A 15329-nucleotide genomic window follows, 5' to 3' on the forward strand; every position below is an offset into this window, starting at 1 on the left:
ACCTAGGCACCTGACATGACAAAACCACATTGTACCCAGTTGACTCTTCAAATTTGTCCTCATTAACAAGACTTGTGCTAAAATTGACAGGTCTGTCCCACAGACTCGTCAAGCAGCAGCCAGATATCATCGTACTCATATCTTAAAGTCAATATCCTAGACTTGTCCATCAGCATCCCCCATTATGTCCTGTCCCACTGGCGGGACAGACCCATCAGATGTGGCAGCACAGTGGTGTACAGCAGGAGGGAATTGTCCTGGGAGTCTTCAACATTAACTCCAGACCCCATGAGGGTTTGTGGTATGACACAAAACACAATAAAGGCAATTTCCCACTGATGAGCACATATCACCCTCCCTCAGCTGATGAACCTGTACTCCTCCATGTAGAATACCATTCGGAAGATGCACTGATAATAACAAGGGTACAAAAAGGACTCTGGGTGAGGGAACTTCAATCCTCATCACCAAAGGAAGCTGAGTAGCACTACTACTGATTCAGGATAGTCCTGAAAGACGTAGATATCAAACTGGGCCAGACCTGCCTTTACCCCAGCCTCATGAATATTCCTGTGTCAAATGTGTTGTCCATGACAGTATGAGTAGGAGTAGCCAACCTGTTGTAAGAAAGTCCCATCTTCACTTTGAGGACACCCTCCATTGTGGTGTGTGGCACTTGACCAAACCAAATGGGATAGATGCAGAACAGTTCTGGCAGCTGAAATCTGGACATCGATGGGGTGCTGTTGGCCACCATTATATTCACCCACAATCTGAAACTTCATGGCCCATGAAGGTAACTTCAGTGGTAGTCAGTCTACCACTACCATAAAGCCAGGGGATGACACCTGGTTCAATGAGAAGCGTAGGAGAACATGCCAGGAATTAAAAATGAGATGTTAATCTGATAAAGGTTCAACACAGGGCTTCTTCTGAGACACTTCCTCAGGATCAAGGATGACGTGCTTCCACTCCAGTTGGGGGGGTTCTAAGATGTCTGTTAAGTCCAGTGCCCGATCTGCAGACTCTGTCACATGCAGGACAAGGTGGTATTTGAAGGGTTGTGTCGATGGGCTGTTTGGAGGTTGGTGCAGCTGACCAGGGATGTCTGAATTTGGCAGTACCACTCTTCTTTTTGGAAGGGACGTGTCTACTATTTAGGATTTAGGATCCTAAGTAAATTTAGGATCTCACATTTTAGTGTTTCCCATTGGTTTTCCACTGATTTACCCTTTAGCAATGATGCCCAGTCCACCTCAGCCAAGTCCCTGCAAAATTTGCCTTCCCTCAGTTCAAAACCTTTTCTCCTGCTTTATCTCTGTCCTTTTCCAAGGCAATGCTAAATCTAACTGAATTGTGATCCCTATCCCCGATATGGTATCCAACTGTCACTTCACCCACTTGCCCTTCCTCACCTGCCTGAGCACACCGAGCAGCAAAGCCTACGGGCCCTGACAAAATCCCAGTAGCAGTATTGAAAACTTATGCTTCAGAACTAGTGCTGCCTCTAGCCAAGCTGTTCCAGTACAGCGTCAACGCAGGCATCTAATCAATGATGTGGAAAATTGACCAGGCATGTCCTGTCCACAAGAGGCAGAACAAACTCAGTCCAGGCAATTATGGCCCCATCAGTCTACTATCAGTCATCAGCACAATGATGGAAAGTGTCCCCAATAGTGCTTATTCATCAATATCCTACTCACCAGTGCTGAATATGGTTCCAGGACCACTCAAATTCAGACCTGATTACACCTTTGGTCCAAACATGGAAAAACAAACTGATTTTTAGAAAATGACTGTTTTTGAATCAAGGCACCATTTGAACAAATGTGGCATTATGGAGCCCAAGTAAAATTGAAGTTAATTGGAACTGGGGAAGACACTTTCCATTGCCTGGAGCCATATCGAGCAGAAAGGAAGATGCTTACGCTAATTGGAGATCAATCATTTTAACCTTAGGATATTGCTTAAGTGGTTCTTCAGGGCAGTATCCTGGGCCCAACAATCTTCAGCTGCTTCATTAATTACCTTCTCTCCATCGTAACGCCAGAAGTGGGAATGTTCGCTGATTATTGCACAGCCTTCAGTTCCATTGAGACACATGTAAATTACTTGTTAATTTCCACCCAATTCATGGTATGGTGCTATTTCTTTCCATTCTTCATGGGATGTGGGTGCCGCTGGCTAGGCCAGCATTTGTAGTTCATTCCTAATTGCCATTGGGAAGGTGGTGATGAGCTGCCTTCTTTAATCGCTGCAGTCCATAAGGTGCAGGCACAGTTTAAAGATTATTTTTTTATTAGTGTCATAAGTAGCCTTACATTAGCACTGCAATGAAGTTACTGTGAAAATCCCCTAGTCGCCACACTCTGGCGCCTGTTCGGGTACACTGAGGGAGAATTTAGCATGGCCAATGCACCTAACCAGCACGTCTTTCGGACTGTGGGAGGAAACCAGAGCACCCGGAGGAAACCCACACAGACACGGGGGGAATGTGCAGACTCCGCACAGACAGTGACCCAAGCTGGGAATCAAACGCAGGTCCCTGGTGCCGTGAGGCAGCAACGCTAACCACTGTACCACCTTTGGGGAGGGAGTTCCAGGATTTTAACCAAACCAAGGTTTGCCCTCACTGACTGCTAATCTTGGTAACTTCTAAACATTCAGCCACATACAAACAAAATTCTGATTTTTTGTTTCATTTCTAACAGCTTGATTGGATAATGGATTTTGTTCCACAGAGCACATTATTTGTTTTAAGTGTGAAATTTGAAAAATTTGAATCTACACCCAGACTGGTCCTCAGATGAGAAATCTAACTGAGGTCAGAGGGGCTCCACAAGAGCAGACAGAAGGTCCATCTCTGTGCCTCAGCAGGTGGAATAGCCTGGTTGAAGAGTCCAACTGTCATGTGTTGTCGCGGTAATGTTTAACGAGTGCAATTCTTATGTGTTCTAGGTCCAGGTATTGCATTCGTGGTGTATCCAGAGGCTTTAACAAGGCTCCCTTTATCTCCATTCTGGGCTATAATTTTCTTTTTGATGCTTCTAACACTTGGATTAGACACTATGGTAAGTCTCAGCCACACAAGACTGACCTGTGGCCACTTCATGTACCTGAGTTCTGTATAGGTTGTTGTTCTGTTCTCTCTGAGCTTAGGTTCCCATGTTAAGGGAGCATTATAGGGAAGGCAGTGACATAACGGTATTGTCACTGGATTAGTAATCTAGAGACCCAGGGCACAATCTGGGGACCTGGGTTCAAATCCCACCACAGCAGATCGTGAAATTTGAATTTGATAAAATTCTGGAATTAAAAGCTTAATTAAACTGTTGTCGATTGTCGTAAAAACCCATCTAGTTCACTGAGGAAATCTGCCATCCTTATCTGGCTTGGCTTACATGTAACTTTCAAATGCCCTTTGAAATGGAGGGTAAGTAAGGATGGACAATAAATGGCGGCCCAGCCAGAGATACCCACATCCCATAAATGAATTCAAACAATTAAACACATGAAATTCCCTAATGCTCTGTTCACTCACAGAATAGGACCTATTTGAGTTCATAGAATCATAGACTCCAACAGTGCAGAAGGAGGCCATTCAGCCCGACACATCTGCACCGACCACAATCCCACCCAGGCCCTATCCCCATAACCCCATGCATTTACCCTAACTAGTCTCCCCCAACACTAAGGGGCAATTTAGCATGGCCAATCCACCTAACCTGCACATCAAAACTGTGGGAGAAAACTAAAGCACCCAAAGGAAACCCACACAGACACAAGGAGAACATGCAAACTCCACACAGACAGTGACCCAAGCCAGGAATCGAACCTGGGTCCCTAGCATTGTGAGGCAGTAGTGCTAACCACTGTACCACCATGCCACCCATGATGTACTTTTTGTTTTCTCACTGGACTAAGCTGGTTGAGTTTGGCGGTGACTTATTTCATGCACATCGAGGTAAAGGATGCTGATTTCCTCGCTTTCATCTGTACCGCATTTCCATTTCGCTCACCAGCCATTCTTGCGGAATAACTAAACGATATTTCCAATGGCTGGATGCCAAGTTCCGGGCGATTTCTCGGTTCAGTTGAGTAACCACTAGAAACTCAAACCGCTCCAACTCATTTCATTTGGGAATACTTACAGATAAGAGACTGTGGAATGCAAACAATCGCAGCAAGGCGCAATGTTTGAATCTGGTGTGATTCCCCAGCCTGAACTTCCTTCAAACGTGACCTCCTGCTGGGAGTGCAGGATCAGTAAATTTACTATTCAGATCTCAGCAGGTTGGGCTGCATTTAAACCCAGCTTGTAAAGATGAAGAGGCAATGTTTTGTCTCTTGCATCATCCGTTTTATTAATATGGAGCCATATTATACAACATAATTAATACAAATTAATTAAAATAACATGTAATATGTATAAGATGGTGTACTAGTTCTCATCAAATCAAATTAATTGAAAAGCACATTTAAATTACTTGTTAATTTTCAGTCAATTTATGGTACGGTGTTATTTCTTTATATTCTTTCTCTTTCTTTGGTGCAGAAGGAGGCCATTTAGCCATCATGTCTGCACCGGCTCTCCAGATGATTTAGTGCTATATGGTCTAGCGGTTAGGACTCCTGGTTTGGGCAGCATGGTGGCACAGTGGTTAGCCCTGCTGCCTCACAATGCCAGGGATCCTGGGTTCAATTCTGGCCTCGGGTCACTGTCTGTGTGGAGTTTGCACATTCTCCCCATGTCTGCATGGGTTTCCTCCGGGTGCTCCGGTTTCCTCCCACACTCCAAAGATGTGCGGGTTAGGTTGATTGGCCATGCTAAGTTGACCCAAGTGTCAGGGGGATTAGCAAAGTAAATATGTGGGGTTACGGGGATAGGGCCTGGGTGGGATTGTTGTTGGTGCAGGCTCAATGGGCCAAATGGCCTCTTTCTGCACCATAGGGATTCTATGATTCCCCTGCCTTTTCTTGTACCCCTGCACATTGTTTCTATTCAAATAGTCATCTAATGCCCTCTTCAATGCCACAATTGAACCTGCCTCCACCTTTTAGTTTTAATTATTACTGTCACAATCAGGCTTACATTAACACTGTAATGAAATTACTGTGAAAATCCCCTAAAAGCCACAGTTCGGTGCCTGTTCGGGTACGCCTCACTGCCAGGCAGTGCATTCCAGACCTGAACCACTTGCTGTGTGGAAAAGTTTTTCTCTCACATCACATTTGTTTCTTTTGAAATCAATTTAAATCTTGTTCTTGATCCTTTTACAAGGGGGGAGGGGCAGTTTCTCCCTATCTACTCTGTCCAACCCCCTCATGATTTTGAACATCTCTATCAAGTCTCATCTTAGCCTCTTCTCTCCAAGGAGAACAGTCCAAACCTCTCCAATCTATCCTCACAACTGAAGTTTCTCATTCCTGGAACCATTCCTGTAAAACGCTTCTGCATTCTTTCCAATGCCTTCACATCCTTCCTATAGTGTGGTACCTGGAATTGCTCACAATATTCCAGCTAATAATTAACTAGTGTTGTTATACATTTAGCATAAACTCCTTGCTCTTGTACTTTATGCCATTAGTAATAAAGTCCAGAACACTACGTGTTTTATTAACTGCTCTCTCCACCTGTCCTGCCACCTTCAATGATCTATACACATATACACACAGATCCCTCTGCTCCAGCACTCCTTTAAGAATCTTACCCTTTACCTTATATTGTCTCTCTATGTTCTTCCTACCAAAATGGCCTACTCCTGATTCTAATTTCTGTGGCCGTGATTCTCCCAAAAGCCGCTGATTTGGCGGGAAAACCGTTCTAAATCCTGACTGTTTTGTCAATTCAGCTTCTCACCTGAATCTCCACAGTTTGTGCAATGCAGAGGTCCCAATAGTGAATCTCATTAAAACCCAAGGGGCCGGGGCCTATTCACGCTGGAGTTCGACAGTTCTGGAACTCTGTGCATACACGGTGGCCCCGATCTGTCAGACTCCCCATTTGCTGGCCAGCTCAATCGCTGGCCAGCCCGGGACCCCCGCAGTGCTGCCCCTCCAGCTCCCCCTCACGGCCCGATCATGGCCTCCACAGTAATTCCCGGGCCAACCCTGACTCCCCCCGCCTCCAGCCCCCCTGCACCCAGCAGTGGTGATCCCCCACTCCCCTCACACCAGCAGACTCGCCCCCCCCACTGAACCCCCCCGTCCTGGGGTCAGACCCCCCTTCCCCCCGGGAGGCAGCCGTCCCCCGGGAGGCAGCCGTCCCCCTCGGCAGACCACCTCCCCCCCCCCCCCCCCCCCCAGCTCGCACCAATCGCTGCCCTTCCTCCACCCCTCGATCCTGTCTGCAGAATGGTAGCAAGACCCCCACCCCCAGCGATCACCCTAGGCCCCGCCCACAATAGGCTCCACCCCCTTGGCACTGCCCGGTGCCTGATGGGCACTGCCAAGGTGCACCCTGAGCATGGGCATTTTGCCCATTGGGTAGTGCTGGGGGCACAGGCTGGCATTGCCAGGGTGCCCATGTCTAGGGGGCACCACCCCTCGCTGCCTGATCCCTTGGGGGGTCCCGATTGCCCCCCCTTCATTCTGGCGGGGTCTCCCACTAGTTCTCCAAAAGTGGGGAGCTAGTCTGAATCCCGCAAGATTGAAGTACTCCTAGCGGGGTGGGAGATTTGATCGGGACCAGTAAGTTCCCGATAATCACATTTAAAATACATTTAAAGCATATTAAAAACAGATTCAACTTACTTCTCTGCCTTCCCGCTGGTTTCCAGCGTGGTCTGACCGGCGACTGTTCTCCAGCTCTGGGAGATGCGTTTGCGTTCCCGGTGCATGCACAAATCCTGGAACAAGGTCGGCGACGTGCATCTCCCAGCCCGACCCGCCAGAAAAGTTACGGGTCACGATGGGAGAATCGTGGCCTATGTTTCTATGTCACACATCTCCTCATTGAACTTCATCTGCCGCCACCTATCTGCCTACTCCACGAACTTGTCTATGTCCTTTTCATGGGATGTCGGCATTGCTGGCTAGGCCAGCATTTGTTGATCGCACCTAATTGTTCTTGAGAAGGTGCTGGTGAGCTGCTTCCTTGAACTATTGCAGTCCATGCAGTGTAGGTACACCCACAGTGCTATTGGGAAAGAAATTCCAGAATTTTGACCTAGCGACAGTAAAGGAATGGCAATACGGTTCTGAGTCAGGATGGTGTGTGGCTTGGAGGGCACCCTGCAGGTATTGGTGCTCCCATGTGTCTACTGCCCTTCAAGGTGGTGGAGGGTCTGCAGGGTTATATCCTATGGCATTGCTAATGGGACATACGGTTTACTGGAATGTGGTTTACTGCATAACTGTGACAATAGATCATCTATTGGAGTACATCAAGCTTACTGAAGGAAATATGGCTGATTTGAGGTAAAAATATTATTTAACTTATTGATGCTGAGAGGTATCAGTCTCACAAATTTAGCAGTGACAGTGTCATGTATCTGCCACTTTACAACATTCATTTAAACTTTCCCTCTAACCACTCATTTCCAGCTATATATCTTTACATGTCGTTGTTCTAGCTCAATAGCAGCTTGCAGGTATATACAACACCTTTAACTTAATAAGACATCTCAAGACAATTCACAGAAGGGTAATCGGGCAACATTTCATGAATCAGATATTTCACAGAAGTTTGTCAGCGATGAAACAGGAGGCCATCTTAACCTAACCCACCTGTTGGGAATGGGGTGGGTTTGGGTTGGAAACCCCTTTCACATTCCACGCAATTTAAAGCTGTATTGAAGCTAAGGAAACATAAAATTCGATAGGATTTAAACCAGGCATCAAACCTGAACCCATCCCATTTGAAGATTAAAATTGTCCTTGTAATCACTTCAACGAGATCCATGAGTTGGACCTGCTGGAATATGAGCTCCTTAATTGAGGCCTGTTCAGGCTGCCCAACCAGGGAGCTCTCCAGAGACACATGGGCCAGAACTCTACCACTTCACCCACCACAGGATTGGCATGGGCGAGGGGCTGACAACGGAAATCTCCCTTGACCTTGGGAGGGAATTTCCGGTCTCGCCCGATCGAGGCCGTAAAATCCCGCCTATAAGATGCAGCATCTGGGTCACCGGCACTCAGGATGAATGCTCTGTACTGGGAAGTACCTGCCTGAGTATTGCAAAACATTGTAAATAAATTAGTTTTGGTGAAAGGGTGGCATGGACAAGTTGGGCCGAAGGGCCTGTTTCTAAGCTGTAAACCCCGATGACTCTATGACTCCATGACTCTATGAAAAGACACCGGCCTCTCAGAAGTTATTTCAGTCCTAACCAAGAAAAATAAGGAATTTTTTGGAAAGGGAAGAAAAGTGAGAATTAAAAGATTATAATGGATCTATCGCTCTTACTGAAGGTGGTGTTGGTGCAGCCCTGTCCAAGGCGGCTTCAGGGTTAGGCCGGATATGAACTGCGATGGTCCAGGGCCAGCTGACTGACTCCACTGACACCATCCACACCTATCACAGGCAGCTGCCTCTGACAGAAACTAGCATAAACTGAATCATTTAATTAAGAAGCAGAGATTTTACAGCATTCACTTTGAATGCCTTATGGTCAGCACAGTGGGTTCGCGTTCAAACCCTGCCCACACTGAAAGGTGACAGTTTCCATCCTCCGATGTCTTTGGTAGGTCTAAAGGAGAGTCAGCACATTCATAATCACTGTTCGTTATTGAAAAAGAATGCCAAATTGCAAATTAGAAATAAAAAAAACATTCAGCAGCTCATGGTACTTTCAGATCAGCCATGATCTTTGATTTGATTTTGATTTGATTTATTATTGTCACATGTATTAGTTTACAAGGAAGGTCCATTCAAAAGTCTGATGGCAGCAGGCAAGAAGCTGTTCTTGAGTCAGTTGGTTCGTGACCTCAGACTTTTGTATCTTTTTCCCATCGGGAGAGGTGGAAGAGAGAATGTTTGGGGTGTGTGGGGTCCTTAATTATGCTGGTTGCTTTGCTGAGGCAGCGGGAAGTGTAGACAGTGTCAATGAATGGGAGTCTGGTTTGCGTGATGGATTGGGCTACATTCACGACCTTTTGTAGTTTCTTGCGGTCTTGGGCAGAGCAGGAGTCATACTAAGCTGTGATACAATCAGAAAGGATGCTTTCTATGATGCATCTGTAAAAGTTGGTGAGAGTTGTAGCTGACATGCCAAATTTCCTTAGTCTTCTGAGAAAGTAGAGGCGTTGGTGGGCTTTCTTAACTATAGTGTTGGCATGGAGGGACCAGGACAGGTTGTTGATGATCTGGACACCTAAAAACGTCTCATTAAATGGAGAAAAAGATTCAATGGGCTGAATGGCCTACTCCCACGGCCTACATCCATAATATCTACCTGCTTGATCGAAGGGTTCACATTAGCGACATTAACTCATCTCTTGCCTGACCTGGCTGTCTGACCTGCTCAAGTGTTTCCGGTGTTTCATGGCTTTTTGCTCCAGTTCTCAGTGTTATCTTCACCACAAAGACAGAAGAGTGAACTACACATAAAGATTAAATGAAGACACCTTTCACACTCTCAGGGATTCCCAAAGTCCTTTACAGCTAGTGAAGTAGCTTTGAAGTGCAATCTTTTGTATTGTCGGAAAACACTGAAAAAAAAGGCGTGTTGTATGGATGTCCACTTGGTGGTGGGGATTGCTTGCACTGCTGCTTCACAGCTCCAGGGACCTGGGTTCGATTCCCGGCTTGGGTCACTGTCTGCGTGGAGTTTGCACATTCTCCTCGTGTCTGCGTGGACTTCCTCCGGGTGCTCCGGTTTCCTCCCACAGTCCAAAGATGTGCGGGTTAGGTTGATTGGCCATGCTAAAATTGTCCTTAGTGTCCTGAGATGTGTAGGTTAGAGGGATTAGTGGGTGAATATGTAGGGATATGGGGGTAGGGCCTGGGTGGGATTGTGGTCGGTGCAGACTCGATGGGCCGAGTGGCCTCTTTCTGTACTGTAGGGCTACTATGATTCTATGATTTCTATGAAACGCCCAACTCCCATTTCCACTGATTTCAATAATTTCTATGACATTAGCTGATCTGTAACAGAGGTTTCGATCTGGGGGGATAGGTTTAAGGTGCGAGGGGTTTAAAGGAGATGTAAGAGGCAAGTTTTTTACACAGAGGGTGGTGGGTGCCTGGAACTCGCTGCCGGGGGAGGTAATGGAAGCAGATACGATAGTGACTTTTAATGGGCGTCTTGACAAATACATGAATAGGATGGAGATGGAGGGATAGGGTCCCAGGAAGGGTAGGGGGTTTTAGTTCAGTCGGGCAGCATGGTCGGTGCAGGCTTGGAGGGCCGAAGGACCTGTTCCTGTGCTGTAATTTCCTTCGTTCTTTGTTCTTTGATCTGGATGGCAAGTTGAAAACCCATCTAACAATTTCACCACATTTTACATCAAACATTGAACATGTCACCTCCTATGATTATGGTCCATATTCTTCACAAGTTCTTCACAAGTTCTTCACAAGTTCTTCACATGTTCCTTCTTACAAGTACAGGTGTGTTGCCAGATTTTAATAGCTCTAAACAGAAAGAAAATGTAAATAATGGTAAAGGTCATTTTCCAATTATATGTCGAACTTACCTATATTTTTCCAATTAAATCGAAGTTTGCCACCCTCGAGACCATCGTGACGTCAGTTGTGGATGAATTCCCAGGATACCTGCGGCCCAAGAGGCCACTCTTCACGTTAGTCTGCTGTGTGGTTTTTTTCTTCATGGGTATTCCCATGGTAACCCAGGTAAGATGTCGCTACAACTTCGGTGAATGCGGTCAACTTCAGCAGCCAGAAACCTCTCCGTTTCTTTCTTTTGGGCAGTGATGTGGCGGGAGGGTTTGAGGTGCAGGAGTTCTAAGAAAATGTGTTGACCATGTTTCCAAATCTACTACTGTTTAAAATTATTTCATGGGGCGTGGGCAACGCTGGCTGGGCCTGCATTTATTGCCCATCGCTAGTTGTCCTTGAGAAGGTGGTGATGAGCTGTCCTCCAACCGCTGCAGCCCTTGCTATGCAGGTACACCCACAGTGTTGTTAGGGAGGTCATTCCTGGATTTTAGACCATAAGACATAGGAGCAGAATTAGGCCACTCGACCCATCAAGTCTGCTCTGCCATTCAATCATGGCTGATATTTTTCTCATCCCCATTCTCTTGCCTTTTCCCCATAACCTCTGATCCCTTTATTAGTCAAGAACCTATCTATCTCTGTCTTAAAGATACTCAATCACCTGCCCTCCACAGCCTTCTGCGGCAAAGAGTTCTACAGATTCACCACTCTCTGGCTGAAGAAATTCCTCCTCATCTCTGTTTTAAAGGATCGTCCCTTTAGCCTGAGGTTGTTCCCTCTGGTTCTAGTTTTTCCTACTATTGGAAACATCCCCTCCACATCCACTCTATCCAGGGCTCGCAGTATCATGTAAGTTTCAATAAGATCCCCCCCCCCATCCTTCTAAACTCCAACGAGTACAGACCCAGGGTCCTCAACCGTTCCTCATACAACAAGCTCTTCATTCCAGGGATCATTCTTGAGAACCTTCTCTGGACCCTTTCCGAGGCCAGCACATCCTTCCTTAGATATGGGGCTCAAAACTGCTCACAGTATTCCAAATGGGGTCTGGCCAGAGCCTTATGCAGCCTCAGAAGTACATCCCTGCTCTTGTATTCTAGCCCTCTTGACATGAATGCTAACATTGCATTTGCCTTCTTAATTGCCGACTGAACCTGCACGTTAACCTTAAGAGAATCTTGAACAATGATTCCCAAGTCTCTTTGTCCCAGCATTCTTGTCTGGGTTATCCACTTTGGCCCTCCCTAAACTTTAGCTTATATAAAACTCTGTTGTCAATCACCCTATTTGGATAAAGTCACACTTAATTCCTGTGCTCTCAGGCTGATAGTATCCCATGGTCCAAAAAAAGTTCCCATATTCAAATTAATATCCTTGTTTTCATGCCCCATCCTAGCTTTGTAACCTCCTTCAATCATATAATCTTCTAAGATATCTCAATTTCCCCAATTCTAGGCTCTTGGACTTCCCGGTTTTCATTTCCCCACCACTAACAACCATACCTTCAGCTGCCTAGGCCCTAACTAAATTTCTCCAGCTCTCTAACACTCCTCCTTCAAGGCACTCCTTAAAATTTTCCAAGCTTTCGGCACCTGACTTAGAATCATTGAATCATAGAATCCTACAGTGCAGAAGGAGGTCATTCGGCCCATCGAGTCTGCACCGACCACAATCCCTCCTAGGCCCTATCCCATAACCCCATGCATTTACTCTAGCTAGTCCCCCTGACACTAAGGGGCAATTCATCATGGCCGATCCACCTAACCTGCACATCTTTGAAGAGTGGGAGGAAACTGGAGCACAGGAGGAAACCCACGCAGACACGGAGAGAATATGCAAACTCCACACAGACAGTCCCCCAAGCCGGGAATCGAACCCAGGTGTCTGGCACTGTGAGGCATCACTGCTAACCACTGTGTCACCGTGCCGTCCGGGGCAAATTTTCCCGTCCTGCCCGCCACGGGAATTGTAGTGGGTGAGGGGCGGACCACGGAAAGGTCCGTTGACCTTGGGTAGGATTTTCCAGTTTCAGGGTGAGCATGGCCAGAAAATCCCACCCAATATCTCTGATGTCAGGTTTCATCTGATAATTCTCCCGCGAGCCAGTACGTAGGACGTTTCTATATTACTGTTGCTCTTTAAATGTAGGTTTTTGCTGTAGATAATAAAAAGGGAAGGTGAAGAGCATTCTTTACAGCTCCAAAGGACAGTCTCCAACCATGCTTGCCCCCCTCATGCTGTCCATCCACCAGACCTCCCCTGACATGTCCAGTAATTGAACTCCATCGTTGAACATTGCAACTCTCATGGCATCACACACAAAGGATCATGATCAGGAACTCAATTTCATTTATCTCCACCCACTTTGCACACCGTCCAATTCTCCTTGCCTTTGAAGATGAAGGAAGGTAAAGTAAAGTTAAAGTATATTTATTAGTCACAAGTAAGGCTTACATTAACACTACAATGAAGTTACTGTGAAATTCCCCTAGTCGCTACATTCCGGCACCTGTTCGAGTCAATGTATCTAACCAGCACGTCTTTCAGACTGTGGGAGGAAACCAGAGCACCGGGAGGAAACCCACGCAGACACGGGGAGAATGTGCAAACTCCACACAGACAGTGGCCCAAGCCAGGAATCGAACCCAGTTCCCTGGTGCTGTGAGGCAGCAGTGCTAACCACTGTGCCAGCGTGCTGCCCACCTTTTCCAACACGGGCAGTGATTGAGTTTTTTTGAACGCAGTCCTTTTGAGATAATACACGTTTGACCTATTAAGAAAGTGCCCTTTAAATAAAATTACGATAATTTGTCACTGCCAAGGATTATTATCTTCACTGCCAGAGCACAGGGAAAGGATCAGGGGAGCAGAGAAAGAGCAGCAGCGCTGTGAGAGCAGGGCAAACAGAGACAGAGAGAGATGAGCAGGAGAGTGAGGCAAGTGTCCAGAGAAAGCAGTAACCTGAAGAAGACAAGAGCAAGGTTGGGTCAGGTACACCTGGGGGAACAGAACATTTCTTTGGATGCTGCTCTTTACTACTCCACTCACCTGATGAAGGAGCAGTGCTCCGAAAGCTCGTGATTCCAAATAAACCTGTTGGACTTTAACCTGGTGTTGTGAGACTTCTTACCTTGACTACAATGTCCTGGATGGTTGTCCACACTGCACATTTGATGATCTGCTGTTCCAGCAGCCTCACACTCTGGGCTCAGGAATCTTCCAGACATATTTTCCCACTCCTTGCTGCTCCTTCAATCACAGGCAGGTTTCTCCCTGCAGTTACTGCTGATAGGCGGATAGAGGATCAGCCTATCAGCAGCACACGCAGAGCAGAACCAGCCTGTGATTGGATGAGTAACTTTACAGCACTTTTCAAACATAAGTAAGTGGAATGTCCAACAGCTTTGGCAGGCCACATGGAAATGGACAAGTCTGCCTTTGATACAGAGCAAAGTGAAAACACTCTGCAAGCTCAGGGAAGGTTTGCATGTCACTATGTCTGCACTCTTCATCCTGTTAAAGCAAGCCCCATGTTGCGAAGCCTTCACACTATATTCTTGGTAAGAATGCTCACAATTCCCCAATTGACTCATAAAATTGAGCACACCTTCCTCCACTCTATAACCCTTACGTCTCTTATTTTGCCTCTCATATGACAATTACCATACACTCCTTAAACATGAATCTATCTGCCGCACACACAACCTTTCACCCCCAAGATTGCATTCAGAGAAGTGGTTTGAAATGCACCGGGTGTTTTCCTTCTGGCTTGTTAGTTTATAGAAAGGTAGAAACTAGAAACAGGAGTTTTGAAGTTTCAGCTCAAAGGGCTGAATGGCCTACTCCAGCTTCTAGTTTCTATGTTTTTATGAGTAGGCCATTTGGCCCTTCGAGCCTGCTCCGCCATTCATTTTGATCATGGCTGATCATCAAATTCAATATCCTGATCCACCCGTTCCTCCATATCCCTTGATCCCTTTGGTCCCAAGAGCTACATCTAATTTCTTCTTGAAATCACACAACATTTTGGCCTCAATTACTTTAGTAGTGAAATCCACACATTCCCCACCCTCTGGGTGAAGACATTTCTTCTCATCTCAATTCTAAAAGGTTATCCTCAAACTATGACCCCTAATTCTGGACTCCCCCACCATTGGGAACATCCTTTCTGAATCTACCCTGTCGAACACTGTTAGAATTTTATAAGTTTCTATAAGATCCCCTCTCACTCTTCTAAACTCCAGTTGAATAAAATCCTAACCGACTTAGTCTCTCCCCATATGACTGACCTAGTTTACCAGGAATCAGCCTGGTAAACCTTTGTTGTACTCCCTCTATAGCAAGGACATCCTTCCTCAGATAAGGATACCAAAACTGCACACAATACTCCAGGTGTGGTCTCACCAATGCACTATACAATTGCAGTAAAACATTCCTATCCCTATACTCAAATTCTCTTGCTTTGAAGGCCAACATATCATTTGTCTTCTTTACTGACCTGCTGTACCTGTGCACTTGCTTTCAGCGACTGGTGCAAGAGGACACCAAGGTCTCACTGAGTATCCACCTCTTTCAATTTACACTCATTCAAACAATAATCTGTCTTCCTATTATTGCTCCCAAAGTGGATAATCTCACATTTATCCACATTATATTGCATCTGCCATGCATATGCCCACACACTCAGCCTGTCCAAATCACGCTG

At 46.2% G+C, this 15329-nt stretch overlaps 1 protein-coding gene across 3 annotated transcripts in view; it reads left to right on the forward strand.

The window, feature by feature from the left end:
* The window catches only part of slc6a5 (solute carrier family 6 member 5), a 69115-nt gene that overhangs the window by 42438 nt on the left and 11348 nt on the right, over positions 1 to 15329 (forward strand). For all 3 annotated transcript variants that reach the window (XM_078221319.1, XM_078221321.1, XM_078221320.1), the window contains 2 exons: positions 2959 to 3071; positions 10667 to 10798. In XM_078221319.1, the coding sequence (XP_078077445.1) occupies positions 2959 to 3071; positions 10667 to 10798 (245 nt within the window). The remainder of the gene's footprint in view (positions 1 to 2958; positions 3072 to 10666; positions 10799 to 15329) is intronic.

This window comes from Mustelus asterias, chromosome 9, assembly GCF_964213995.1.
Source record: "Mustelus asterias chromosome 9, sMusAst1.hap1.1, whole genome shotgun sequence".
Taxonomy (NCBI): domain Eukaryota; kingdom Metazoa; phylum Chordata; class Chondrichthyes; order Carcharhiniformes; family Triakidae; genus Mustelus; species Mustelus asterias.